At 47.0% G+C, this 26,700-nt stretch overlaps 1 protein-coding gene across 1 annotated transcript in view; it reads right to left on the bottom strand.

Annotated features, from left to right (window-relative positions):
• The window catches only part of CGREF1 (cell growth regulator with EF-hand domain 1), a 131,476-nt gene that overhangs the window by 19,385 nt on the left and 85,391 nt on the right, over positions 1-26,700 (bottom strand). The window contains exon 4 of the mRNA XM_069605515.1: positions 3,761-3,831. Coding sequence (XP_069461616.1) covers positions 3,761-3,831 — 71 coding nt within the window. The remainder of the gene's footprint in view (positions 1-3,760; positions 3,832-26,700) is intronic.

Here is a 26,700-nt window from a genome sequence, read left to right as displayed (position 1 = left end):
GGGAGGGTAAGATTGTGTGAAAGCTCCAGTTCTTGCGGTAAACGTATAACGAGAAGGGAGATCAACTGGATGCACTGCTGGTGGCCTGCCTTCGGGGGAAGCGGGCGGAGATATGGGTAACAGCGGTACAGGGAGCAGAAGATCGAGTTGAAACAACCTCGAGGGGATTGTAGATAGATTTGCGTCCTTTCATGAGGACCTGTATAGAGGGGAGGATAGGGTAAACTTGGGAGGCATGGAGGGCTATTTGAAGGGGGTCTGTCTTCCGGTGATGAATCCGGGGGACGCTGTGGGTGTGGACGCCCCTATAACAGACAAGATTTTGGTGGCTATTCGCCGGTTGCATTTGGGAAAGGCCCCGGGGGAGGATGGGTACATGCCAGGAGCCTACAAATCGTTCACGGGAGTGCTGGTTCCTCACCTAATGAGGTTATTTAATAGCATCTTGACGTCGGCCAGGCTCCTGGTTCTTTTTTACAAACTCTTATCTCAGTGATACCCAAGGAGGTAAGGATGCCCTTGTGTGTGAGTCTTATCGACCCATTTCACTCCTTAATATGTATGCAAAGATATTCACTTGGGTACTTGCTTCCAGGTTGGACGTACATACCCCTCGGCTGGTCCACTTGGACCAGGTGGGATTTACAAGGGGACGCCAGGGAGCAGACATGATGACTATGAGCCTACCATTGAGAACACCTTCAATAAGACCTTTAAAATGTGCTGCATTTACTCAATTTGGCTAAGAGGATGGGGGCAACCCATCGTTGCTCTCCCTTGAAGTTGAGAAGGGCTTCGATAGAGTGGACTGGGCCTTCTTGGAGGCAGTTTTGCCCAAGTTCGGGCTGGAGACTATGGTGATGAATGGGGTAATGACTTTGTACGCTAGTCCAAAAATGCGTGTGTCGTTAAATGGAAGTTATTCCCGCTGGTTTGACTTGGGTCGGGGCACAAGACAGGGTTTCCCCTTTTCGTCCCTTCTGTTTGCATTCTCTTTGAAGCCATTGGCTAAGGAAAGACCCGCGGGTGGAGGGTATTACAGTGGGTAAGGTGGAATATAAATTGGGATTATATGCGGATGACATCCTGCTGCATCTTCGGAAACCTTTGGTCTTGGTCCTGGCGGCAGTTGAATTGATTGGGCGGTATGGCGTATTATCTGGGTTTAAAGTTAATATGGGTAAGTCTGTTTTGTTTCCCTTTGACTGAGATGGGGAGCGGGATGCGGGGGCTTGAATCGGTTGGGAATGGAGGTGAGAGTGGACCAGTTTCTCCATATGGGGATGCGGGTCACTCGGGATATAAGGAGGCTGTATGAGGCTAGCTACCCTCCCTTGCTGCAGAGGTTGTTTGAGGACATGGGGAAATGGGATAGATTTACGATATCATGGATGGGATCTCTTAATGCCATAAAAATTGACCTCTTCCCCCAGACTGTTGTATTTTCTTTCCGATGCTGCCTATTACGGTGCCAGACTCGTTCGAAGAAGTAAAGGGACACCTTATGAAGTTTCTATGGCAAGGGAAAAAGGCATGGGTGGCCTACAATGTTTTAGTTTTGCCAAAAGAGAAAGGATGGGTGGGTTTCCCCAACCTGTGCTTGTATTATGGGGTGGCTCAGTTTCGGGTCATGTCACCGCATTTGAGGGACCACTGGATCATCAATGGGTAGGGTTGTATAATTTCCATCTTCGACCGGCGACAGTGGGGGAATGGTTGTGGGATCCAAGGGACCAGCTCCTGTGGAGAATAAGGGAGCATCCTACATTGGGAGTTGTGTGGGGCAGATGGAACCCGCGATGCTCGCGTTATGACACGGCACTCTCCATTGAGTCATTTATGGGCCCTGGGGTTGAGGGAGCATATCCCGAATTTGGATAAGTTTCAGAGTTGGTTTGAGGCAGGCTTGACGAGGGTGGCACAGTTGTGGAAAAATGTGCAGCTTCTCACACTCCCGCAATTTGAAGAGGCCCTGGGCATTGGGAAGTTGTCATATTTTCATATCTGCAATTGGAGGGGGTAATTACAGCGAAAGGCAGGAGGGAGTGGGTGCAACGGGATCTCACCCCGATGGAGAAAGTTCTTGATTCTCGAACAGAGATGAAGAGCTTGACCTCATTGTTGTACGGTGCCCTGGTGGAGGCGGGTAAGGGGAATGCGGATAGGGCAGGTGGGAAAGGGACCTGGGCTTGGAATTGGATGGAGGTGTGTGGCACAAACTGTGTTGTAGGGCTTTTAAGGTTTCTGTTGCCTGCCAGTACAAGTTACATGCCAATACACTTTTACATAGGTGGCCATATGATCTAGTTCGCCTGTCTAAAATGTTTGTCTGGGTGAGTCCACTTTGTTGGCACGAATGTGGGGTGCAGGCTGATTATTGAAATATGTGCTGATGGTGCGCAAGGGTACAGGTCTTTTGGGACAAAGTGCTGAGATGGATATAAGGGATGGATGGAGTGTCCCAGGACTGCACGCCGTTATTGGTGCTGTTTGGTTTGGAGGACGTTGAGGGGGACTATCCGGGGTTGACGCACCTGGCACATGGCTTGTTGTTGGCAGCTAGGGCATGCTTGGCCATGCACTGGAAGAGGGTGTTGTTACCTGGGAAAATGGAGTGGGTCAATACGGCAAAAAAACATTTAAGTAATGGGACGTATTATGGCGGTCATTCATGGTTGGAGTGTGGAATTCCATGCCCAGTGTATGCCCTCGTGAGGATGTCAGCGGCGGGAGGCTGGGAAAGGTTAAGTGCTTTGGGAATTCCCAGGAAGGGGTCGGACCCTGCCCGTTCTTGAGGGGTGGGAGTCATGGTGTGATAAAGGGCAGTTGCCCCACCGAAGACTGATATCGTTCTTTTGGGGTCTGTATAGCATACAATGTTGGAGGACTTTCATTGGAACCAGGAAGTGTTTTTATTTTGTTTGCCTATAGCAGGAGGGTGGGAGGAAGCGAGGGGGGGCTAGAGAACGGATGGGAGTTGCATGGATTGATAGTATGATTTGTATTGAGGTGGTTGTGCTTACTTCCTCTTTTTTTGTCAAAACTGTTAATAAAAATGTGAATGAAAAAAAAGTAGTGAAACAAAATGTTTAAAACTCTCATAAAACATTTATTAAGAGAGAAGAAAAACATCCAGCAATGTTTATATCAAATCCTTTTCTCAAAACGATGTGGCGGTTGAGAAGAGATGGAAGGAAGGGGGTGGGATGACTGGGAAGGTAAGAGGAGCAGAAAACCAGGGTACCCACTGCAAAGAGGCAGATGTTTGAGAGGCCCACCGGGAAATCTCCACAGTTCCTTGTAGGCCAGTCCACCAGTGCAGAGCAGCAAGTGCCTACTTTGGCCATGACCATCACACTGAATAAATGCTTTGACCAATAAAATGCGTGACACATTCAGGAACAAAGATGTACATATATCTGTCCCATCTCTAAAAGAGATTGGTGCGACCAGTGAAGCACTTTCAGGGAGGAATGGAGCGGTGAGAGCAAGAGGAAGAGAATATTATCTGAGGTTAGCGATGAGGATGCGGGTGGGGTCAGGAACCAAAGAGCAAATACATCTCTGTGCTGCATAAAGTAGGGTGAGCTGGTTGGGGTACCTGCTAAAGTAACACAAAGCAAAATGTTACTGGCCAATAATTTGAAGACGTTGACCAAAGCACAATGCCCTGCAATAGCACGTGGGACGGCAGAGGAAGCTAAATTGGCAAGGCAGTGATTCAAATCTTCAAGGACTAACATGTTTCAGCGATTCTTACCCTGATCCTGCATCATTTCATCTGGATCCCGGTCCAATGAGTCGGTGCTCTTTAGATAATTCTGCAGCAACCTACAAGAGAAATCAATGAGAGAGAGGCCCATTTGGTTGATGATAGGAGAGGCTGGTCTTCAACTGAGTTTACTCCTGTGAACCTGTTTTGTCTTCACATAGATATCACCAGCACCCTCCAGGCAATGCACACATTTACTGTGAATCTTTGGCTGATATGGTACCAGGGGTTGAAATCTTAATTCAAGGGAACATATTTGCTGACATTCTGTTACTATTGCTCAACGCAGTGATGAGAACCCACACTGAAGCTGCTTCTCTGTGCTCGCTGGCCCTTTCCTGCGCCCTGGAGTTATGGATCTCCTGCCTTATGGTTGTAGGGATGGTACCTAGGAAAGCTCTCAGTGCCTTGCAGGTTTTATTCAGTATTCAAAATGGCACCCTGCACAAGAAGTCAGTGACTCCTTCTTTCTCGCACAGAGCATGGGCCTAACTCTTGTGTGGGGCTTAGAGCTCATGCACTATGTATCAGATCTCTTGGCATGCACAAGACCGGACACAGACGCCTAGTTCCTTCCGGTTTCTCTGCATAAGCGCCATGGAGGCTCAGAAGAACAGTGCTTTGCAACAGTTCGTTTACAATTACAAGGGGCGGGCACCATTCCCTTAGTCTCTCCCCTAGAGCACGGGGCAGCTACATGCCATCTTAGCAGCCCATGGCACCAAAAATAACAAGTTTTGCTGATCCACATTACAGCTCCAGGTCCTCAGAACCACACCCTGAGACAATGGCGACAGAAGCTGTAACGTAACATAGTGGAGTTCGATTTCCAAGTGCTTACTCCTTGTGGGTTACAGGGACAAATGGACACAGTCGTCCCAGGATCTTTGGGAACTCCCTTCTCTCAGTAAACAACACTTTCACTACCCTGACACATGGCAGAATTGTACAAACTCTTTGAAAGAATAACTTAATTGTTCAATACCTGCTCCCACCTCTAACATGTTAACCCAGGAAGACGTGGAAGCCACCCACCGCAAGGGCCACCACCTCTTCACACACTGGTGCTCTTCACTCAATAACTAGCACCCCAGAGAGGTGTGGGATGAAACATAAACGCTTTCATCCTATTATTTTCAATTCAACATCAGAAAAGTGCTCATCATCTAAATATTTTCTGGACATTGAATCCACTACTCGTGGTCAAAGTTACACTTGTTTGGACCACACTATATTCGTTTTAGGGAACGCTGTGTCCCGCGCCATTCAATTATTTAATCGTTTCTAGTTTGGGTCTTCAACTTCTCAGGGACACGCTTAAATCACTGGAGATAAGTCCTCTCATCCTATTGCCTCATCGGCTGCCTATTTGGCTCTACCGCGCACTCAGGCCCTTGATGAATGTCCCAGTTCGATATGAAATAAGTCCCCTCTCATTTGAGCCTTCAAAGCCCCTCACTCACACCCACTTTTCAGGAACATATAAGCCCATGCTGGGTTTCTTTAGGAAGCACACTAAACAGTCACTCTAAGCCACTATGCCTCACTCCAGTTGCTCCCATGTCAACCTAAAGACTCCCAATTCCCTCTGCGGGCGCATCACTCTCTTTGCAAGCCTAGAGTCATGCAAGATGATGCAGCAACTCTCGCCCCATTGGCTGCTGCAGGCTACCTTAAAACAGAGTGTTCATTAACTTGCAGTTCCTTTACAGTCTTACTTTCCATACACTCAGCCCGCCAAGGTCCAGCACTTCGTCCTCACGGCCCTCACTCGGTTAGGTGGTCTGGTCGAGAGCCAAAGATGGCAACATTTCGGCTGCTCACTTCAGGTGCTATGTGCCTCTCCCGCCCCATCCGAAAACACTGATATGCCTTTGTTATGCCGTACCACCTGCACGTGCCACTTCCACTCCCTATTATAGAGGAGGACCATTACCAGCTCAGATTCCATCGCACCAACAGAAGCCACAACATTGCAAGGCTGGAAATAGAGAACAGCTGAAGGGGAAAAACAGGAAGGAAACAGGCTTTTCCTTGCAATAAGTGATCAACACAGATAAGACTGGCCCCTCCATCTTACACTTCAGGGAGGACCTGAAGACTCTACCCGTCAAAGAATATCCTGCTAATCGCTGATCGCTCCACTCTCTCCTAATCCCCCCCTCCCATGCTCTCTCTATCCATCCCAGCTCCTCTGCTAACACTGCATCCGACTTGTAACCCCCTTGGCCCATCCCCCTGTCTACAGCACTCTGTTGCTTACCAGCTAGGGGTATCGTTTTTAAATCCCTTTCATAGATACAGCATCTAATGACACTGCCCTACTGGAAACCAACACCTTCCAGAATACATAAATATACACACACACGCACGCACGCACGCTCACCCCCCCTCCCCCGACCCCCCACCCAGTGCAGTAACATCCTATTTTCGCATTATCTGGGAGCTCTCTGGAACCCAGGTACTGACTACCTCCAACCCCCCATGGACCAATACAAAGGCATACCATTCTAACAATAGGTTCAGTACGCGCGTGTCAATAGCTGGTCTCTGCTGCTCGTTGCCCACTTTATACGTATGAAATATGACCGTCTCAACTTAGGCTATAGTTGCAGACCCCAACGTGGTGCATTGAATGCACCCTATCTCTTCCTATCCCGCTGGCCCTTATAGATTGGTAGGGGGTGGGGTGAGGCTACAAATGGTAAAATGTGCACAACACTAGACTCGAACAAAAGACCTTGAGGTCTCTGTGCAAGACTCACTGATGAATAAAGAAAAGGAACTGCTGGTAAAGAGCCAATTTAAGGTAGTGTAAGTGGCTGATAAAGTTAAGAGGTCGCGCTACCACCAGGCCTGACTACACATATCAAAGTTACACTACAGGGACCCTGGAAGGGAAGACCACAGAGCACACTGAATCCGCTGTAACGCTTCTCATGTATTAGAACACTGACCCGAGTCGAGCTACCTTCCCAAACTTCATCCGAATGTACTCGGCCTGTTCCCATTCCCTTTGCCTACCAGCTAAAGACCCACGGCTGGCGAACCTCAAAGAGGAGGAGAGTCTGGTGTCAAACTACAGCGAGGTCCCGGAGAGTGGCAAATGGACCAGTGCCTGGTTCACTAATGGCACCTGGGCTGCAGGAAGTCAGGCAAGAATACGGGTGGAGGCCAATTGTAAAGACAAAGATGTACAATCCAGTCGCAGTTAAACGAGTAACAGTCCAACATCAAGAACAGGTGTCTTGACGACAATCGAAAACAGTGAATTCAACAAAATGCAATCCCGGACACACTTTCCATCTTAATTCATTAATCAATCCATCTTTCATCACGTGCTTAATGTTACGGAGTAATCTACGCATGCGCGATCCGGAATGAGGCTGCGCATGCGCTTTGGAATACAGGGAGCCTGTGCCAGTTAGTTGCCGGGACTCCGTAGTGACCAAACCTGTGTCTGTGTGTTCTTCCAGGTACCGGGCTGGGGAGCATACTTACTGAGGTGACCCTGGGCTATACTTACTATTCAAAACTGGGCTATACTTACTATTCAAAACTGGCGACGAGGACGCTGCTGAGTAGGGAGAGAATTCCGAGATGGAACATTTGATTTCGACACATTTTTTTTCTCGCCGCCCACTAGACGCGTCACTCGTGCGGTACACATGTGACCGCCATTTCATGTGCAGGGCGATAGCGGCCCCTCACGGGGTGCTTACGCCGTTATAGACAATTTTTGGATTCATCACAGCTATTTTGTGCAAATGGCTGCGGTTTTGTATGCAGTTTTGCATATTTTTGGACATTCTTGAGATTTGTAGCCTGGAGAAGTGGTTGGAGGACAGTGTTTAATTTTCCACAGCCATCTTCAAGGGAAGACCTGTATTTGGTGGGCAATCCTGCTGTTGGTTGGACATTTCTGGAAGTTTGGGGCCTGGGCAGGCATGTAGAAGGTTGTATTTCTGCTGTCTTTCTGATGCAAGGTCTGGTTATGGACAGCGCTCTCATTCATGTCTCCTGGTAGTACCCTTGTCCAACTCAGTACAGGATTTGCCTGGAAGCCTAAAACAATGTATCGCCCTCGCTGGGGGTCATTTTTCTGGCGCCATTGCCCTGCAGCATCCTGTCAAAGGGTGGGCATGCCTCGCTCTGTTGGGACTGTCCTCTTCTCCTGCCCTCTGGTGCTGACTTGCGGCCTCTGTAGACGGGAGAGTTACCTGTGTGGTCCGCAGCGATTGGTGACAACCTGTTCTTGGGTCTCAACCCCCTCTCAGGCCTGTTATCAAACAACAGGGCATGCTGGCGCCCATGCCGGAGTTCGACATGTCCGGCCCTCCATCGAAATTGGGCCCAAAGTGGCTTCTGTGGGTCAAGAAGTTGGAGGTCTACTTTAGGACCACAGGAGAGACGGAGGTTGATGCAAAGGTAGCAACCCTACTATATGCAGTCGGTTCCGAAGTACATCGAATCTATGAATCACTGAACGCTCCGGCTGTCATGTACCAGGCTGTCAAAGATGCCCTCAAAGAATACTTTCTCCCTCTGGCCAACCGTGATTTAGACCGATTTGTGATGTGTGGGGAGAAGTAGCATGAGGACCAATCTCTGGACAGTTTCTGCGGGAGACTGCGACACCTGGCCAGAACGTGCCAGTGTGAGAATGAGGAGGGGATGGTTAGGAATCAGCTCAGGCAAACTATGATGCCAAGTGCTCTGCGAACCAGGGCTCACTCTGACGCAAATCTTGGCCATGGGAAGAGAGTATGAACTGACTGACAGTCGTGCCTCTAGAATGGATGCAGCGGTCAAGTACGGGAGGAGTGAAGAGGCCTACGCCGTCGGGCGTACTGCGAACTCTGGGCCCCAGCACCCAAGATGGACTCAAAGGAAACCCGAGCCACGGCAGAAGGTGGACGTGCCACAACAGTGTCAGAAGTGTGGCTATGATCTCCCACATTGAGGCAACTGCCTCGCAAAGACGAGGGTGTGTGGGCGATGCAGCACAGCAAGACATTTCGCCAGGAAGTGCTGGGGGCCAAACCCAGTGGCTGTTTAGAGAGGCCCAAGTAGATCGAATAGTGGTGGCCCGTGCAAGCCGAAGAGCGTGGCCGCCGTGGAACAGGATCTCAAAGAGCTGGACATCGCTGAGGAGGAGGAGGAAGAAGAGGTTTTCTTCATCTCAAACATTGATGCCATCTCGAAAAAGCGTTGACAGCCCCAGTGTCTGGTCGACATATGTGAGACTCCCACCCCGGTCCTTATAGACACAGGTGCGTCAGCGTGCATGATGGCCTCGCAACACTATGAGGCACCGCTGGACCACCAGCGTTGGCCGAGACCAATGCCAAAATATACTGGTTTGGAGGAGAACATCCACTTCCCCTCCAACGAGTATTTATGACTTCTATCACGCATATCAACCGCTCCATCAAGGCCAAGTTCTTTGTGATCAACGTAAGCCTGCACTCGCTGCTGAGTTGCACAGTGTCAGAGGCCCTGGATATAGTACACTTTGCGCTCTCTGTATACCAATTGGACATCCATGGCCTCACCGAGCGGTTTGCAGGACTCTTTGAAGGGGTAGGCAAGCTAAAACGGGAGCCGATACACCTACACATCGATGATTCAGTGAGGCCAACGGCGCTGAAACACAGACATATTCCCTTTCATCTAAGGGCGCAGGTGGAGCAAGAGCTGCAGAATCTCATAGACCTGGACATGATTGAGAGGGTGGAGGGCCGTACTCTGTGGGTGTCTCCTATAGTCGTGGCAACAAAACCCAAACAGTCGGGGGCGGTACGCATTTGCGTGGACATGAGGCTGTACAACCAGGCCATCAAGAGGGAACGAAACCGGACGCCAACGCTGGACGATGTGGTGGGTGAGTTGCAGGGTGCCAAAGTATTCTCAAAGATAGACCTGCGCTCAGGTTACCACCAGCTCGAGCTACATCCAGACTCCCGGTGCATCACCACCTTCATCACCCACAATGGCCTGTATCAATACAAGAGGATGAGCTTTGGAATATCTTAAGCCGCAGAGGTGTTTCAAAATGTGATCAGGGGTGCCCTTGCCAGACTGAATGGAGTGATCAACCTGAGCAATGATATCCTAGTATACGCCCCCACGGAGAGGGAACACCTGGTCAGGCTGGAGAAGGTGCTAGAGAGGATTTGTGACCAGGGATTAACCTTGAATCATGAGAAGTGTGAGTTCTTGGAGAAGAGCATAGAGTTCTTCAGGTTCATTTTTCACACAGGTGGGATATCAGCCGACCCACAGAAAAGTAAGGACATTCGAGAGGCCAGGGCCCCAGACACTCCCTCTGAGATGCGCAGCTTCCTTGGGATGGTGAACTACTGCAGGAGGTTTATCAGGGACATTGCCTCCATCTCGGAACCACTCAGGGCCCTCACAAAGAAGGACGCCACCTGGACGTAGTCAGCAGAGGAGCAGAAAGCATTTGACACCATCAAGGCGGCGTTCAACGGTGAGGAAACAATGGCGTTCTTTGACTCCGAGAAAGAATCCGAGCTGGTCGTGGATGCCAGCCCAGTGGGTCTCGAGGTGGTGCTGCTCCAGCCAGACCCGCAAGGGCAGATGCGGCCCATAGCCTATGCCAGCAAAGCCCTTACAGACACTGAGCAATGATATTCTCAGATTGAGAGAGAATCACTGGCCATTTTGTGGGGCTGCAAATATTTTCGGTTATGCATCCTGGGAAAACCCGTCTCAGTCGTCACGGACCACAAGCCTTTGATTCCCATCATGACAGGGGCATCCTCCAAACCGACCCCGAGGATCGAGAGGTGGATGCTCACTCTCATGGAGTACGGGGTGAAGCTGCCGTACAGGCCCGGCACAAATAACCCAGCAGACTACTTGTCCCGACATCCAAGGGGCAGCGGCGCATATGCTGGACAGTTAGGAGGGGACGGTGCAGAGGTCATTCGGCATTTGGTGGAGGCAGCCATGCCCATTACCTTGACACTGGAGGAGGTGGCCCGAAGCCTCAGGAGCCGACGAATGTTTCCAGCTGGTTCAGAACGCCATGGGCAGTGGGGACTGGAAACTGGTCCTTGCGAACCTGTCCTGGAAAGCAGCGGCTGCGCAGCGAGACCTGCAGGCGCTGTGGCGTGCGTATCACGAACTATCTGATTCCGAAGAAGGGCTGTTATTGAGGGGAAGGCAGATTGTGGTCCCGCGGGTGCTGGTGGACCGAGTATTGGAACTTGCTCACAGCAGCCACCAAGGCACGGCCAAGACTAAAGCACGCCTGAGAGCCAAGGTCTGGTTCCCAGATCTGGAAAGGAGGGACGATGAATACGTACAACGGTGTGTTTGGTGTCAAGCGACTGCCCCGGTGCGGAAAGAACCCTGCATAGAGTCAATGGACAGGAGCGACCAGCAATGGGGTACTGTGCATGCAGACTTTAGGTCCACTGGGAGGTCATGTACTTCCTAGTCCTCATGGATCAGTGGCCTAGCTACACAGAGGTAGAACTGGTCGAGTCCACGTCCAGCGATCACACCATCAAGGCGCTGGACAAAATCTTTGCTACCCATGGTTATCCGCAAGAGCTGTGCTTCAACAATGGTCCCCCGTTACAGGGCCGCCAGTTTGCAGCGTTCATGGACGAATGTGGTGTCACACACCGGAAGGTTACCCAAGGTGGCAGCGTACCAACGGGTAGGTGGAACGTTTTAATGCGACCCTCAATAAGGTGTTCCAGATCACTCAGGGCCAAGGGGGGGAGTTGAGGAGGAATCTGTACCAATTCCTCCACGAATATCGATCCACACTCCACCAGTCCACAGGAGTGGCTCCTGCGGAAGCCCCGTTCAACTGGTGCCTTTGTGGCCTTATACCAGAACTTGGAGGACGGGCCCCTGGGGTCATCGAACACCAAAAGACCCTGGAAACCAGGCGAGTGCGCAATGAGCATGAAAATATCCAGAGGAATCTGAGGCTAGCGAACATCAAAGTAGGAGACACTGTCCTCATACGCAGCCGGCATCCGGAAGGGAAGCTGCCCCTCAACTACAAGCCCAGCCCCATGTGGGTGACTCATGACAAAGGCTCGATGGTGACGGCGTCTGACCGGAGAGGAACAGTTATGAAGAAGGTCGACATCTGGGACAACCCTGATGAACTTCGTGAGAGCGGTGTGTCCACCTACGCCTCCAGTGCAGCACCTGGGCTGGAAGAAGACCCCCGGGACCCAGTGCCGGTAGAGCCTCCCCGTGAGGCAAGCAGTTTGACCTCACACTATTATCAGTTCATGATAGTTAAGAGTCCATTTAATAGGCCGGCAAAGCCGCACCTGAGGGCCGGCAAAGCCGCACCTGGCTGCAGTCTTGATAGTACGGCAGGCATCGGCGAGACACTGATGGCAAGGTGTCTGTGCTGCCGTGTGAGGAATTTGGGAGCTGGTCTGCACTGTGGGTGCTGGGGTGCCTTCAAGCTGTCTGGGCAGGAGTTGTGAAGCCCTGTCTTATGTTGCCACTAAAGTGCCTTCCTGATATGTGTACCAGATTTGGATGCCCGTTCTCTGCTGCAGTAGCCGGGGTCAGAGCACCTTATATGTGCTGCAGCAGATGGGCTACCATCCTCTTGAGTGTCCGGACTGTGGGGGTTGCATCGCCCCTTTTCCTCTCCCTTTCCAAAGAGAATGAGAACGAACACTGACATATGGGGGATCAGATTACGAGATGCTGGATACAGACTGACAATGCTCGCCAACAACATTCTGGCCACCTTATCATGCCGGTTGACTTTGCTCTCAGACTTTCAAAAAGAGCTGGATGCAATGTCACCTTCCGAAATACGTAAAATCAAATCTGAAATAGTGGGTTGGATCCTAAAAGACAGCGTTTGGAGTAGGATCTGAGTTGGTGATCTTTGATCAGGGCAAGAAATAGTTGACATTTGCATTCCCAGTAAAAGGAGGGACCTATATGATTTCAACTATCCGGTCGTGTTCGAAGCAAACATAGGAAGGTGGAAACACTGGCAGTCTCTTGAAAGGCTCAATGTATTATAAATTAACCTACTTCCTGTGGTGTGGCAGGAACTGCTTTTGTTTCCTACTCCTGCTCCCAGCACGGGGCACATGCAGGTTTATTTTAAGCTCTGAACTCAGAGCACATATCGTTAATCGCCAGCGGCCCGGGAACACCAAGTGGGATGCGGCGCGCCGGAGTGCAGGCCGGCACTGCCCCGTGTTACCAAACTGCACCGGTGGGCCATGCGACTCGTTTTCCGTTTTTTGTCTTTTTTTTTTCAGCTCTGACGCAGAGCACTTTATTATTCACAGCTGCTCTGGGGCATGTGCCGGATCGGTCTAGGTTGGTTTGTGGATGGGAAACCACAGGGGAAATACAAAGCTTAGTGATTGCTGCACATGGATGGCCAACATTTTTAAATCATAACCTTTTTGAGTGAACTTCCCTACAGTGTACGGAATCCTGCACCCTGCCCCTAGTAAGCCCATCCTCGAACCGGTCAGCTGGGGGGTCTCTAGAGACAGCCATGATCAAATTAAATTAAAACTTAAAACCACAATCGATGTGCATCAATCATCCACAAGCCAACCGAGGCCGATCCTGCTTAGCCTCACGAGTGGCAGGCAAATGATTAGTGGCATTCAGGGTGCTCAGTTGAAACACTGATTGTGTTCGGCTTTACAGCCTGGAAGGGCTCCTCCCTGCTGCCTGTGAAGCTAAGCCGGATCGACCTTGGTTGTTTTGCAGATGAGAGACAATGGCATGCGCTGGCCTTGTACCAATATGCACATCTACCATGTGCTTAAATTTGACTTTTGTGATGAACTATATTGGGTGTATTGATGTGACAATTTGGAACTTACCAAGATGATTATAAAGGTCCTGACGAAGGACTTTTACTGTCCTAAACGCAAAGGCCCAATGTACATCTGCTTCTAAATTATGAACAATGTATTGACTAAGATTATCTTTATTAGTGAATACATTAATAATGGTGCTTATTTTCGAGTTGTACTACTATCCTTTTCAATTACAAACATTGGAAACCACCAAGTAGACATTTGGGTGTGCAGCCCACACCGCTGGATAATCAGCCAAGGTTCTTCTTTTGTGTCCCATATACGAGTCGTCTTCACAGAGGCACCTTTTATTGGGTTTGCACCCCACCAAGAGACTGCCATTTTTTCTATGTCTGAAGTATAAGAACGAAAACCAATAGCTGTGCACACTCACTGCTCCTTATCTTCTGACAAGAGGTGTCAGCTTGAGGGGAGGGTCTTATGATTTACTGCCGCGGGGGCACTTGAACTTAGGGTGATGGATCAACATATAAGATTAGCACAAGATGGCGGTTTTGCATGTGTGAATGTGACAAAATGTAAGATGCACAGGACATTTATTTTTAGGATCGATTGATATATACAAAAAAATACATGCCCTATCCATTGGGACACTAACATTCCTGAGTGAACTTCCCCTTTAATCCCCATGTAAGGGAGTCCATTGGGGATTTTTGCTGGTATTACCTCTGCCAGTATTACCAGATGATAATACCAGTGATTTCTGGAGGTAAAGTGGAGGAGTAACACCTTCACTTTACCTCCAATAATCACAGTATTGTAACTCCTCCACTTTACCTCCAAAAATCAATGGTATTACCATGCGGTAATACCGGCAGAAGTAATACAAGCAAACTTGTAGTTTGGCGTTGCAGGAAAAATGGAGGTAAACGGTATTACCTTCACTTTCTTCCTGCACCGCCAAACTCGTAATGAGCCCCTTAGTATCATTCATCTCTCGATTCAAACACTTGGGGGCTGAAACATGGTTAGTGGAGGATATCCAAGTCACAGTGTTATATTACGGCACCCGTGACCTCTTATGCTGAGCATTATTAGTGCTATAGTCCTTCTTTCAAATCGTTTCCAAATTCATCTGGTAAAACAAAGTTGTATTATTTCCCTTTCTTTTATTCTGTGGGAAAGCTGTTTCCTAGCGGTCACGTACATTCATATATGATTCCTTATTTAAGAGGTTGTTGCTTCTCTGGTTGATGGCGATGCTCCGCCAGAGACAATTGCGGAGCATCGCCGTCTTCCAGAGAAGCAACAACCTCCTAAAGAAGTAAACAGCTTTGGTTTACTTAGTGCTCAGCCTAAGAAGCCACTTACAAGAAGTCAAAGGATGCAACTGTAATCTAGACAACTGTTAAATATTATAAAGTGTATTTAGGACTGCAAGAAACCAGAGGCGTAGCAAGGATTGTCTAACAAGTAGGGCCTAAAGCTAACTTAGTTGGGTCCACCGCAGTGACATTAATATCTGGAAATACCCACACAGTGCTGCTGAGTGGGCATTTATAGATTTTGGGTGGGCCTTACCCCTCACGCCCTACCCTGCCTACACCTCTGCATCAAACAAATGTATAAACACATACAAGAACAACGACTGCGAAAAACCTACCAATGCTTTAAGAAATAGTTATAAATTGTGAAGTAACAATTCATTAAGAACACATTGATGGCAAACTAAGAGTAACTAATGCAACAGGTTCTTATGTTTATAACAGTTCTTTGATTGTGTAAACGCCTTAACAAAACCAGATAGAGGGAGAAACATTAGCACATGGCACCACCAGGTTGATGTTTGCTCATAAACAGGTTACTGATAAGGCCTACAATTGTTAAGTAGGACTGAAATACAGTAACAAATTACTTGTGATGGACACTCAATAAATCTTTTTATATAAACATCCTGTTTTGACTATCCATAATCCTGGCGCAGTACTTGACCTAACTATGTCCACACTAGCTTTCATCTGTGCAGACTGCTTGCTTATTGATCCTATTAAACGTCTCATTCCTCCCACAGTCAACCACTGCTTGATTTCTCTTTCCTTTCTTTAACCCTAATCTTCTCCTGCGCTCGGTTTTACATCTACTTCTTCTTTTCTTCGTTGTGATGTTCGGAATCACAATTACTCTGCTTTAATTGAATATATTTCTTCCTATCTGCCAGAACTCACTACCCCTCCCTCCCCTGACGTAGTTGTTGCTTTTTCGATAGTTTTGACTCTGCTATGTCGAACTCTTTGGGCTCCCTGTGTCTTTACTTGGCTTTAATGATTCACTCAAACATCTGCAAATTCAGCTTCGGAGAGCCAAACGGAAATGTAAAAAATCTGTTTCTGTTCTTTTCCAATCTTTTACTCTCCAACTTAAAAAAGATAAAGCTGACTATTTCCAGAACCTTATTCAGTCTCAGAGTTCCTCTACAACACTGCTTCACTCCACTTTGAATGAACGCCACACTCCTCCCTCTTCTGATCCTTTCGCCTGTTCTTCTCTTAAACCCAACGGCTAATTACTTCCTTTCAAAAATGTTGAAAATCACTCACTCTGTCATTTCTTCAGTCTTTTCTTTCCCTGTTCTCTCCACAAGCTTTCCTGCCTCTGTCCATAGCCATTCTATTTTACTTTCAGCCCCATCTATGAGACCGACATCATTATTCCACCTCCTGGTCTCACGCCACGGCTGCTCCCTAGGATCCCTTATGTGGCTCACATATTAAGCCTATTCTTCCTGCTCTTGCCCCTAATCTGTCCATTCTTGTGAACCTTTCTCTATCGCTGGCTATTTTCCATATACTTTCAAAATCGCAACAATTATTCCTCTCCTTAAAAAAATCTTGAATCCCACTGAACCATCTAACTTCTACCCCATCTCCCTCCTTCCATATCTATCTAAATTACTTGAGCGACTTGTCCATTCTGAAGTTAATTCCTACCTTAACTCATTGAATCTACATCCTACTCATCAGTCCGGCATCCGGCCCACATTTTCCATGTAAACCACTCTACTCTTTGTTCTTAACTCAGTTCTTCATGCTCATCGCAAGCATTCAACCATCCTTGACTTACTTGACCTACAGGTTGCTTTCGACACTGCGGGTCACCTTACTCTCCTTTCTACACTCTCATCTCTTACATTTTCTGACACTGCCCTTCAATGGTTCTCTGCCCACTTATCTAATGGCTCCTTTGCAGTCTCCTCTCCATCTCACCCGCTTGCCTTTGGTGTCCCCCAGGGTTCTGTACAAAGCCTTCTTATTTACCCTCTACACATCCCCTCTGGCAATGCAAATTGGTGCCTATGGGTTTCAGGTACACTTATATGCTGACGACATTCAAAACTGTATTTCTTGTCCTTCATTCACTGATTCCATCCATCAGCAACTCCCTTCCTGACTTTCTGCCATCCACTCTTGGATGGCTTCCTGCTTCTTTGCTTAAAATCCAACAAAATTAAAATTCTGCTTCTCTAATCCCCCTCCTCACCCATATCCCCCCTTCAGCTTTCTGTTAGCCATCAGGTGCGCAAACTCGTTTTTATTTTGGACTCTTCTCTCTCTCCCCAGCCTCAAATTGCCACTAGTGTCCTGTCAATTCCATCTCTTTAAGATTAGGAAAACTCGCCATCTTCTGACCTTTACCTCCACAAGGATACTGCTACAAACCATAGGCCATTCACATCTTCATTGCTGTTGTTCTCTATACCCCGGTCTTCCTACCTATGCCATTCTCCCACTGCGTTCTATTCTTCATTCCTCAGTCAGAATTCTCTTCAGGCTTTGGCCCTGCTTCTAATATTTCATCTTATCTGCAGTCTCTTAGTTCGCTATCCGTGAAACAAAGATGTGAATTCCAGCTCTTAAGCCTTGTCTTTAAGAGCATTCATGCACTGGCCCCTCCTTATCTTATCTCTGCTCCTTGGTTTCTATCTACCATCTGTGACGGGTCAGAAGAAGGGTAAAGACTTGAGGACAATTTCTTTTTAAATTGCATTTTATTGATGTCAAAAGAACATTGCAAGATAAAGATACACCTGGGGGTTCAAGCCCTCTCTAAATGTTTACAGCTCTGGAACTTTCATAGGAACTGGTTTTCCTCCCCCTCACCCGTTCCCGCCCTCTCGTCCTTTGAACCACAATAAAGGCTATGTGTAAATCTTCGGGCCTCAAATAAACAATCCAATTCTGTGGCAGTCGGCCACATTTCTCAACCAAATCCTGTAACTGTTTGTGTCTTTGCCTGGGCCAAGCCAAAGCTCTTTGCCATAAGGCTTCTACTTCACCTTGTCCCAAATTTTTTGCAAAATTGCTGCCATTCCCCATCCACATCGGCACTACCACCACGGATTGCCGCTGTAATCTTTTCCAAAAGATAAATGTCCTTTGCTGTAAGGTTTATTGAATAAAAGTCAGAACGGCCCAGTTATCCCTACGGCTGTTGAGTGTGCCCACCATGAAGAATAACAAAGGTGCTTGTCAGTTGTCTTTTTCTCATTGTCCAAAACGATTCCTTCTACGGTCCAAAACAATTACTATCTGAACCTATCGCTATCGTTACAAAATAAAGGCAGTGGAATGACTCCCTGCTCCTTCTCCATGCATCCAGCACTTGTCTTCTTGGTATATGTTCTCTTCTTTAGCAACTGTCTTTATCAGATCAGATCATTCCTTTCTCACATTAGACCATTTTTATTCCACTTTAGGCAGGTCTTTGCTATGTTCAACTTGTTTTGTTGTTTAGGCTAGGCGGCCCTTTAACTCTTGATAGTCTCTCTTTCTTATCTCATCCTCTTTTACTTTGGGCGTCTCACATGTTTTCCTTTCTTTTCAGGATAGGAATATATTCCAGGGTTCATCCCCTCCTTTGAGTATTTCTGTAGCTCTCTTTTACACACGTAATTTACATTCGTTAAGGTTAGCCTTGTGCTTCTTTCACTTTCAGGCACCTCCCTCTAAGTAAATGTATTATATTCCTACTTTCATCCCCTCCAGGGAACAGTCTGTTTCTTTTCCCTAAACTCTCACAATTCACATTTAACAATGATAGTTCACTTGTATTCCAGTCTCCTTCAATGAGTATTATGGGTTTTGTGTTTGTTTGATCACAGTTCCAATATAGTAATTCTTCTGTCTTATTTGTACTGGAACAAGGTATTTGTTCTGTGTTATCCTCTTCGTTATACTTCCTGTGCCTCCCCAGTACCCTGTTACTATCATTCTTCTGAGGAAACGGCCCTAGGACTCTTACGTGTCTGGCGTTGGTTCGATTTCTGGCTGGACTTGCGAGCCTGCTTCCTCGGCACCCGTCGCCTGCAGTCCTCGCACTTCTTCTGGTTTTCTCAGTATCTCACCAGGGAGCCGTGTCACTTGTAGTGGCTTCCCTTGGATGGTCTCAGCATTATTGCCCGGACCTACTGCCAACCATGGTTTTGTCAGGGTTATGCTACCACCAATTATTCTCCTCTGAGGTTCTCAGGTAAGCTGACCTTTCCTTCTCTTGTTTCCCAGCAAGTTTGGAATTTGCGGATCCGCCCCCGATGGCTACACTTCTCCCCAGGCTTACGTCAGCCGGGAACCTCCCCTGCTTGGAGAAACACTGCTCTCTCTAGCTTCGTCCTCATTCTACTCCGCTGCATGACATTCTCCTTTCAATCCACTCGTCTCAGTGGATTTTTACTTTTCCTTAAAGAGACATTTTCTCTTTCTCCTGAAGAATAGCATCTCTCAGCCTCTTCTTCGGCCCAGTCTTGATACATGACAAGATTTGTCAGTCCCACGTATGCCATTATGTTTACTGATGAAGGGAGCTCTTCACAGGAATGTGAGTCTTGTCCCTAAAGGGGGAGTCTCTCTGGGGAGGTCCCACATACCGTGATCCCTATGGAGGGTGTTGCAGAGTGGGTTCTCCTGCCTAGACTCAGGGAGGGCTCTCCCTCGGGGAGAAGGCATAAAACCCCCCGATTCGTCACATACCTTTCCCCTTAATTGTGGCTGCCCTTTCGGTGTTGTGAAAAACCTGAGGGTGTTCTCCCAAGTAGACCTCAGGAATCCCTTATTCAGGTGGCTAGGCAAGGGCTTGGGTTCCCAGATCTCAACCCTTGGGGTGGACAAGCGAGGGAGGATCACCTGGATAGGAGAACCCGGTGTAATGCTCGGAGGAATACCACAGGTGAGACACAGTATTATAGCATGGAAGAAGGCGAGGACTGCAAAGTCCCTGAGGCTTTTATAGGCTGTTCTAAATCTACCTCCCTTCCACCCAATGAATCTCCCTTAATAGAATCCAACAACTCCTACGCATCTGATATGCCTATTAGGAACTCAACCCTGTTACAGTAGGAAATGGCATCTACCAGAATCCCTGTTTTCCTGCTACCCCAGTATTCCCAGGAGTAAAGCGCTCTATAAATTTAATAAATACAAATAAATAAAAATATTCCTGCACGTCCCTCTGGTTATTATTTCCCAAACTCCCAGTCTGCTTTGACAAAACACTACCATTCCCACAATCCCCCCAGTTCGTTTCATGACAATGATCCCAGTAATTCCCTCGACAGATATTCAAACTATTATTTTACGGATCTTTCCCATTCGTTTCACAAACCCTACAAATCTCACCCTTCCCAGTTTACCAATTCCCCTAGTACGAGGGCTGTACTTCCTTATGACACCTTTTCCCCATTCTACCTCGTAGGATATTTAGAAACTCTTTCCTCTGCCCCCTTTTCCGACAAAAACACTTTCTCACACCGTGACGGACAGCAGACTTACATCAGAGCCGTTTACCTGACATGTGCCAACACAAAGATCAAGCAGAGTCAGGCAATTGCTGATAACTATACACACCTGACTGCCCTTTCCCTTCCCCACAGGGATAAAAGACAAAGCGAGAGAGCACACTTTAACCCCTTAAGTGCCAAGGGCGAGTATGCTCATCCTCTTTGCATAGACTTGCATAATAGCCTGGAAGTTAAGGGGTTAAGCAAGACCAAACGCACGAGGAAACAGCTATTCTGAGATGGCAATTCAAATAGAGGAGAAATGCGGCGAGACCTGAAAGGACAACAAGGAGGGAAGTGCCTTTGTCCTTTTAAACCCAGACCCGGCAAGCCTCAGTGAAAGGAATCATAAGACCTGGAACTACATGTGGCGTGTGGTATGATAGATGTCAACGGTGCACAGGGCCCTCCCGCACTGATAGCCAAGGCGGGGAGAAGCGCTTGCTGCCATGGTTCCATCCTTGACTCTAGAGGCAAGAAACGCCAAAGAGTTCCACACAGCCAGTGAGTCGGTGAGAGCTGATAGTAAACTGAACTGTGTTATGCCCAGCGTTGCAAACGGCAACATTATATGAACCAAGAACTTGTATGTATTGAACTTTGTAAGAAGACGCAGTAAATGTCCAGACACAGAGTGGTCCGATGTCACGTGGGCACTCATTCTAAAGGACTCTGGCTGGAGCCTTTTTGTTGAAACTACAAGAGCCAAGAGCCCTTAGGAGAGGCCGCCGTGCGGTGTCAAAGTGGTCGTACGAGGGTCAAGCAATACCCCTTGTACAATCGAAAGTCTTTGACACGACGAGGAAACAAAGTGAACTGTGTTACTGGGGGCAAATGTGAACCTGCCTAAGGGATGCCTACGAATTAGGGTGACCAGTAACAACCCCGAGAACATTGTGTGAATAGAACTATGTGAAGCCTGACTGGTGGCTTAGGCCCGGATTTAGGTAAGAAAAGAACCTAGGTGGTCTAGTGAACTATGGCAAGTGTGAACACGACAGAGGGATGCCAAGAGAAAGCTACGAGAGGGAACCCCACTTTCTGATGAACTGTGAAATTGCAAACTAAGGCACATGTGAACCCGATGGAGGGATGCCAAGAGAAAGCTAGGCGAAGGGTACCCTGTTTTCTGATAAACTGTGAAATTGCGAACTAAGGCAAGTGTGAACCCCATGGAGGGATGCGGAAAGAAAGCAAGTGAAAGGGAAACCCGCTCTTCTGTCGAGATGATAGCATCATGAACTGTGTAAGAATGGCTATGTGAACCCGATGCAGGGATGCAAGGGAAAGACTAAGGGACGTGAATCCTGCAAGGTGTTACAACGAAGTGAACTGTGTTAAACTGGCAAATGTGAACCCTGCGAATGAGAGCAAAATGTAACACACAAATGAACATTGTGTCAACAAGTGTGAACCCAGCTGAGTGATGTCCACAGTGAATGATTGTTTAATAAGTCACCAGAGACTCTTGAATGTTACAAGTTGCTGGTATTTGGAATGAAAGGCCATAGTGAACCAGATTGAGTGATGCCAACATTGCAAGAAGGATCGGAGCCCGGTTGAGGGGATCCAAGGGTGAAGAGAAATCACCTGAAGTGAAGATTACTGAAAGGAACTTTTGTTTTGATGTTTATGGCACATTAGGCCCTCTGAGGCAAGAGACTTTGTGTGAAACAAACTTGGCCACAGAAGGCCCTGATAATTTGGAAGCAAACTGTAAGCTTGTGCTGAAGAAGCCCAGTAGCGTGCTGTGCTTAGATCCCGCCTTGTCCCGTGCTAGAAAACGTGGGAAGGGAGATCTCAGCTATACCATCCTGACCTATCATTTTGTGAACACTTCCTTCTTGTGAATATTATCCCACAATTCTTTGTAGCACAGCGGTAAGGATTGCCAATAGTTCATTTTAGTATATGCCCTTTCTATTTGACTAGACTCCACTTGGACTGTATTACTATTGTTTGATGGTCGTAGCTTACTCCCATCTTAGATTTAGGTTTAGATTGGGTGTTTTTCTCACCCATTCATACAGTTTAATAAACCCCCTTGAACTGTGATCACTTGTGTCTGTCTTTACTGTTGCCACCATGAGTTCCTTACACTGCATAGAGGAAAGCGGGTTAAAAAGGCAAAATGTCCTTGTTCTTGACCCTTTTGATGTTCAACAGAAAAACAGAAAGGTTGTAAGTCCAAGAACCATCTCATCACGCGGGCATTAGTATCTTTCCGAAGACTCATTCAAGTCAGAGGAGAGTGGAGTGGTCTGTAATAAGCCTAAACCACCGGCCCGTTAGGTAATACCCCAAATGTCTGAAAGCCCACTGTATGGTTAAGGCCTCCAGTTCAACTGCAGCATAGGATTGTTCCCTAAGGAAATGTTTTCGACTGGTGTATAGTCTTGGATGTTCCACGCTGTAGTTCAACTGCAGCATAGGATTGTTCCCTAAGGAAATGTTTTCGACTGGTGTATAGTCTTGGATGTTCCACGCTGTAGTTCAACTGCAGCATAGGATTGTTCCCTAAGGAAATGTTTTCGACTGGTGTATAGTCTTGGATGTTCCACGCTGTAGTTCAACTGCAGCATAGGATTGTTCCCTAAGGAAATGTTTTCGACTGGTGTATAGTCTTGGATGTTCCACGCTGTTGTATTCTCACGAGAGAACTGTGCCCAATCCTACCTTGGATGCATCCATTTGGAGTAAATATTCTTTGTTGAAGTTGGACACTTTTAGTACAGGATCATTACACAGAATTCTTTATGTGTTCAAAACTGGTTTGATCTTTCTTATCCCATTGGAGTTTCTGGGGCTGAGCCTTTTTCAATGTATCTGTCAGGTTAGTGGCTATCGAGGAGTAGTTAGGGATAAACGCCTTTAATAGCCGGTTAACCATCAGAAAGCCTGCAGATCTCTCTTTATTTTAAGGCGACATTGAATTTTAAAGGTAGATGTCTGAAGCTAGCGTTTATGTATCAAAGAGGTGTGCATCATCTCTCTTAAGTTGGGCGCATCAAGAAACTTCTGAAGGTATGACTGGATCTGAATGCTGATGAAGCAGTGTTCGCAATAGAATATGTAAAACGCCTGAAGGGTGAGAGGGAATTAGATGCGTTCAGAGAAGGAATCGGATACCTGAAAGGATTTATGCATCGCATTTTATTAAAAGAAGATTGCAAACCTGTTGCACAGAAGCTGCGCACCATACCAATATCCATGAGGGGAGAAGTGAAAAATGAACTAAGGAAATTGGAGAAGGAAGGCATTATAGAAATCATTGATGCAGCGGAGTGGGTGTCACCTCTGGTAGTGGTACGGAAACCTTTAGGAAAAATCAAGGTGTGTGTGGATCTCCTCCATGTAAAGAAAAATGTCATACCAGAGAAGCATCCACTTCCCAATATTCAGGAGCTCATCACCATGATGGCTCCTGCCATTTTTTTTCAACACTCAACCTTCCCTCTGTGTATCACAAAATTAAACTGCACAAAGAAACACGTCATCTCACAGTGTTCATTACACAGGAAGGGTTATTTCAATATCGAAGGATGCCGTTTGGTCTTGTTTCGGCCTCTTCAGTTTTTCAAAATGTTATGTACAGAAAATTTGATGGCGATGAAGGGGTAATTTTGTTCCAGGATGACGTCCTGATTTATGCAAACAACAAAGAAGAGCATGATAGAAGATTGGAGAACATTCTCAAGAAACTACGAAGAATGGTATTGACACTCAGCAGAGAGAAATTGAAAACATGAACATAAAAGAAATGTAATATTTGGGTCATGTGATTTCCAAAGATGGCATTTCACTGTAGATGGAATTAGTCATTGCAATAGAACGAATGCTGACACCCATCTGTAAAGATTAAGTGAGGACATGTTTAGGAATGTCCTAATATTATGCCAAATTCATTAAGGGTTTTGCCGATCACACAAACTACTTAAGGAGTCTATTATGATCTAAAAGTGCAGTTTTCAAGGAATGCAAACTGTGAGGAAGAGTTCCAGTTTATTAAACAAGCTATGGCAACTGCACCAGCATTGCAGAATTATAGAAGGGGACGTTGGATTGTGAGTTCTACGGATGCTAGTAATGTCGGATTGAGTGCTGTGCTCTCGCAGGTTGAGGGGAAAAAAGGGTATGTGATAGCATTTGCGTCTCGCCTTTTGAAGGGGCCAGAGAAAGCCCATGCAAAAATTAAAAAATAGGCTTTGGCAGTGAAGTGGGCTAATGACAAATTTAGGAGTTTTATTTGGGGCACCAAATTTGAAATGCACACTGACCACAGACCATTGGTTGAAATCTTTTCCACTAAAGGTTTGTACTATGTTTCTGGCAGAATAAGAAGGCGGGTGTCCAGACTACATGAGTTTGATTTTTACAATTCTATACATTCCAGGAGCAAGGAATCAGGCTGCTGACTGCGGTCACGTATGGCAAACAGTGTGGAAGCGGAAAATGACGATGAAGAGTGGGAAGAAGTTTGTGAAGTGTGGAAATCTGCCATTTCTAAACATGGAGTGGCAAAATAAAATGGAGAAGGATGACAAACTGTGGTTAAAGATGTGTTGGATGGGCAATTGAGTAAGCTACAGCAAAGTAACAGGAGTTGAATATCTATGGAACCTGAGAAATTAGCTGCATGTGTGAGATGGTGTCCTCATGCAAAGGGACAAGTTGAAACCGCCTGAGGGTGTGCAGAAAAAGACCATTCGGCTTGGTCATGAGGCCATCAAGGGATTGTGAAGATGAAAAACTTAATAAGGAACAGTTAATGGTGGCCGGCCTGTTATTCTCAGATCGAGATGAACGCTCAGGACTGTATCCTTTGTGCTGATATTGACAAAGTATGCGTGAGTAAGAGAGAGCCCGTGGCTTTGACAGGCCTACCTGAGAGACCGTGGGAGAAATTGGCGATGGACGTGTTAGGACCTATATGGAGCAATGGTTGTCAGATGTATTGCATTGTGGTGGTGAGTGTTTTAACTAGATGGGTGGAGGTGAAAGGGACACCTCATGCCACCACAAAGTGCATGATTGAGTTTTTGGAGGAATTGTGTGCGCAAGAGGGCTACCCGTGTGTGGTTCTCGCCGATAATGCTCCCCAAATTAGATCAAAGGAAATGGACGCGTATTTTAGAAAAAGGGCGACTGTGCATAAAACCAGGGCCATTTATCATCCACAAACAAATGGAATTGTGAATAGGTATAATAGAACAATCAAGGAAGCTATCAGATGGGCATGGTCCAATGGGAAAAAAGTGGAAGGAGGTGCTAAGGAGGACAGTAATTGCCCATAGATCAACACCACACTGCACTATGGGCCTGTCCCCATCTGAACACATTAGAGGAAGAAAGGGTATAACAAGACTCTTTCCGATGTGGATGGGGGATGTGTCAAAATAGAAGTGGAGGTGCAGGTGTGGAAGCGAAAATTAGGAGTTGTTATTGAGAAACAGGTCTGCTCAGGATAGCAGGCAGTTTAGGAGACACAATGTTTCCCTGTTTTAGCAAATGATCATGGATGTAGCATGTCACAGGTCCTCGGTAAGCATGATTGTTGTACATCATCATTGTCCCTGATGGCGTTTTCCAAAGGAATGGCATGGTCCAGTCAAATATGGCTGAAACCTTAGGAGCCACTATCATTAGGGCCCTAGAACGTTGCTGTTCCCTATCTTTCATTGGTCTATCTGCAATCTGCCGGTGAAGGGATATATATGGAGAGAACAGCCTGACCATTTTACAATAGGTTAGTGTGGCATAACATAAAAAAGGTACTTGAGCCGCGTTATCAACTACATTGTTTATCTAGGGTTGTAGGAGCCAATCCTTATACTGCCCATAGACTCTTCCCCGGAGGTCAAGCGGGCTACCCATCATTTTCACCCGGGCTGGGTTTTATTCAGACCCCATGCATCTACCCGAAGGAACGGTTTCCCCACCCTACGGATCTGGGGTGGCAGGCAAATAATGATCCCTGTGTAGGGATCAATGTACATATTTCTTTGGTGCACCATTAATGCTTATTTTCTGGAGCTCATACTAATTTGTTAATAAATATTGTAGTTTTCATATCCCCTTTTTGTTAGCTGTGTTGCCTTTCTTGATGTTTTATACCTCCATGGTGTGTGCATAAACATTAAAATGTGGTACCTGCCATCCTTATATTTATTATTGGTAGGTGGAGGCATATGCCGTAAATGTGCTGATGCAGCAATATGCTGCCACATTTCTGTACCTTAAAGCAACAGTCATGCCCAATTGGTCTCCTATCATTTCAGGACCTCAGGTAC

Source organism: Ambystoma mexicanum, chromosome 4p, assembly GCF_040938575.1.
Source record: "Ambystoma mexicanum isolate Mex_15411 chromosome 4p, UKY_AmexF1_1, whole genome shotgun sequence".
NCBI lineage: Eukaryota > Metazoa > Chordata > Amphibia > Caudata > Ambystomatidae > Ambystoma > Ambystoma mexicanum.
This window is presented reverse-complemented; position numbering and strand designations above follow the sequence as displayed.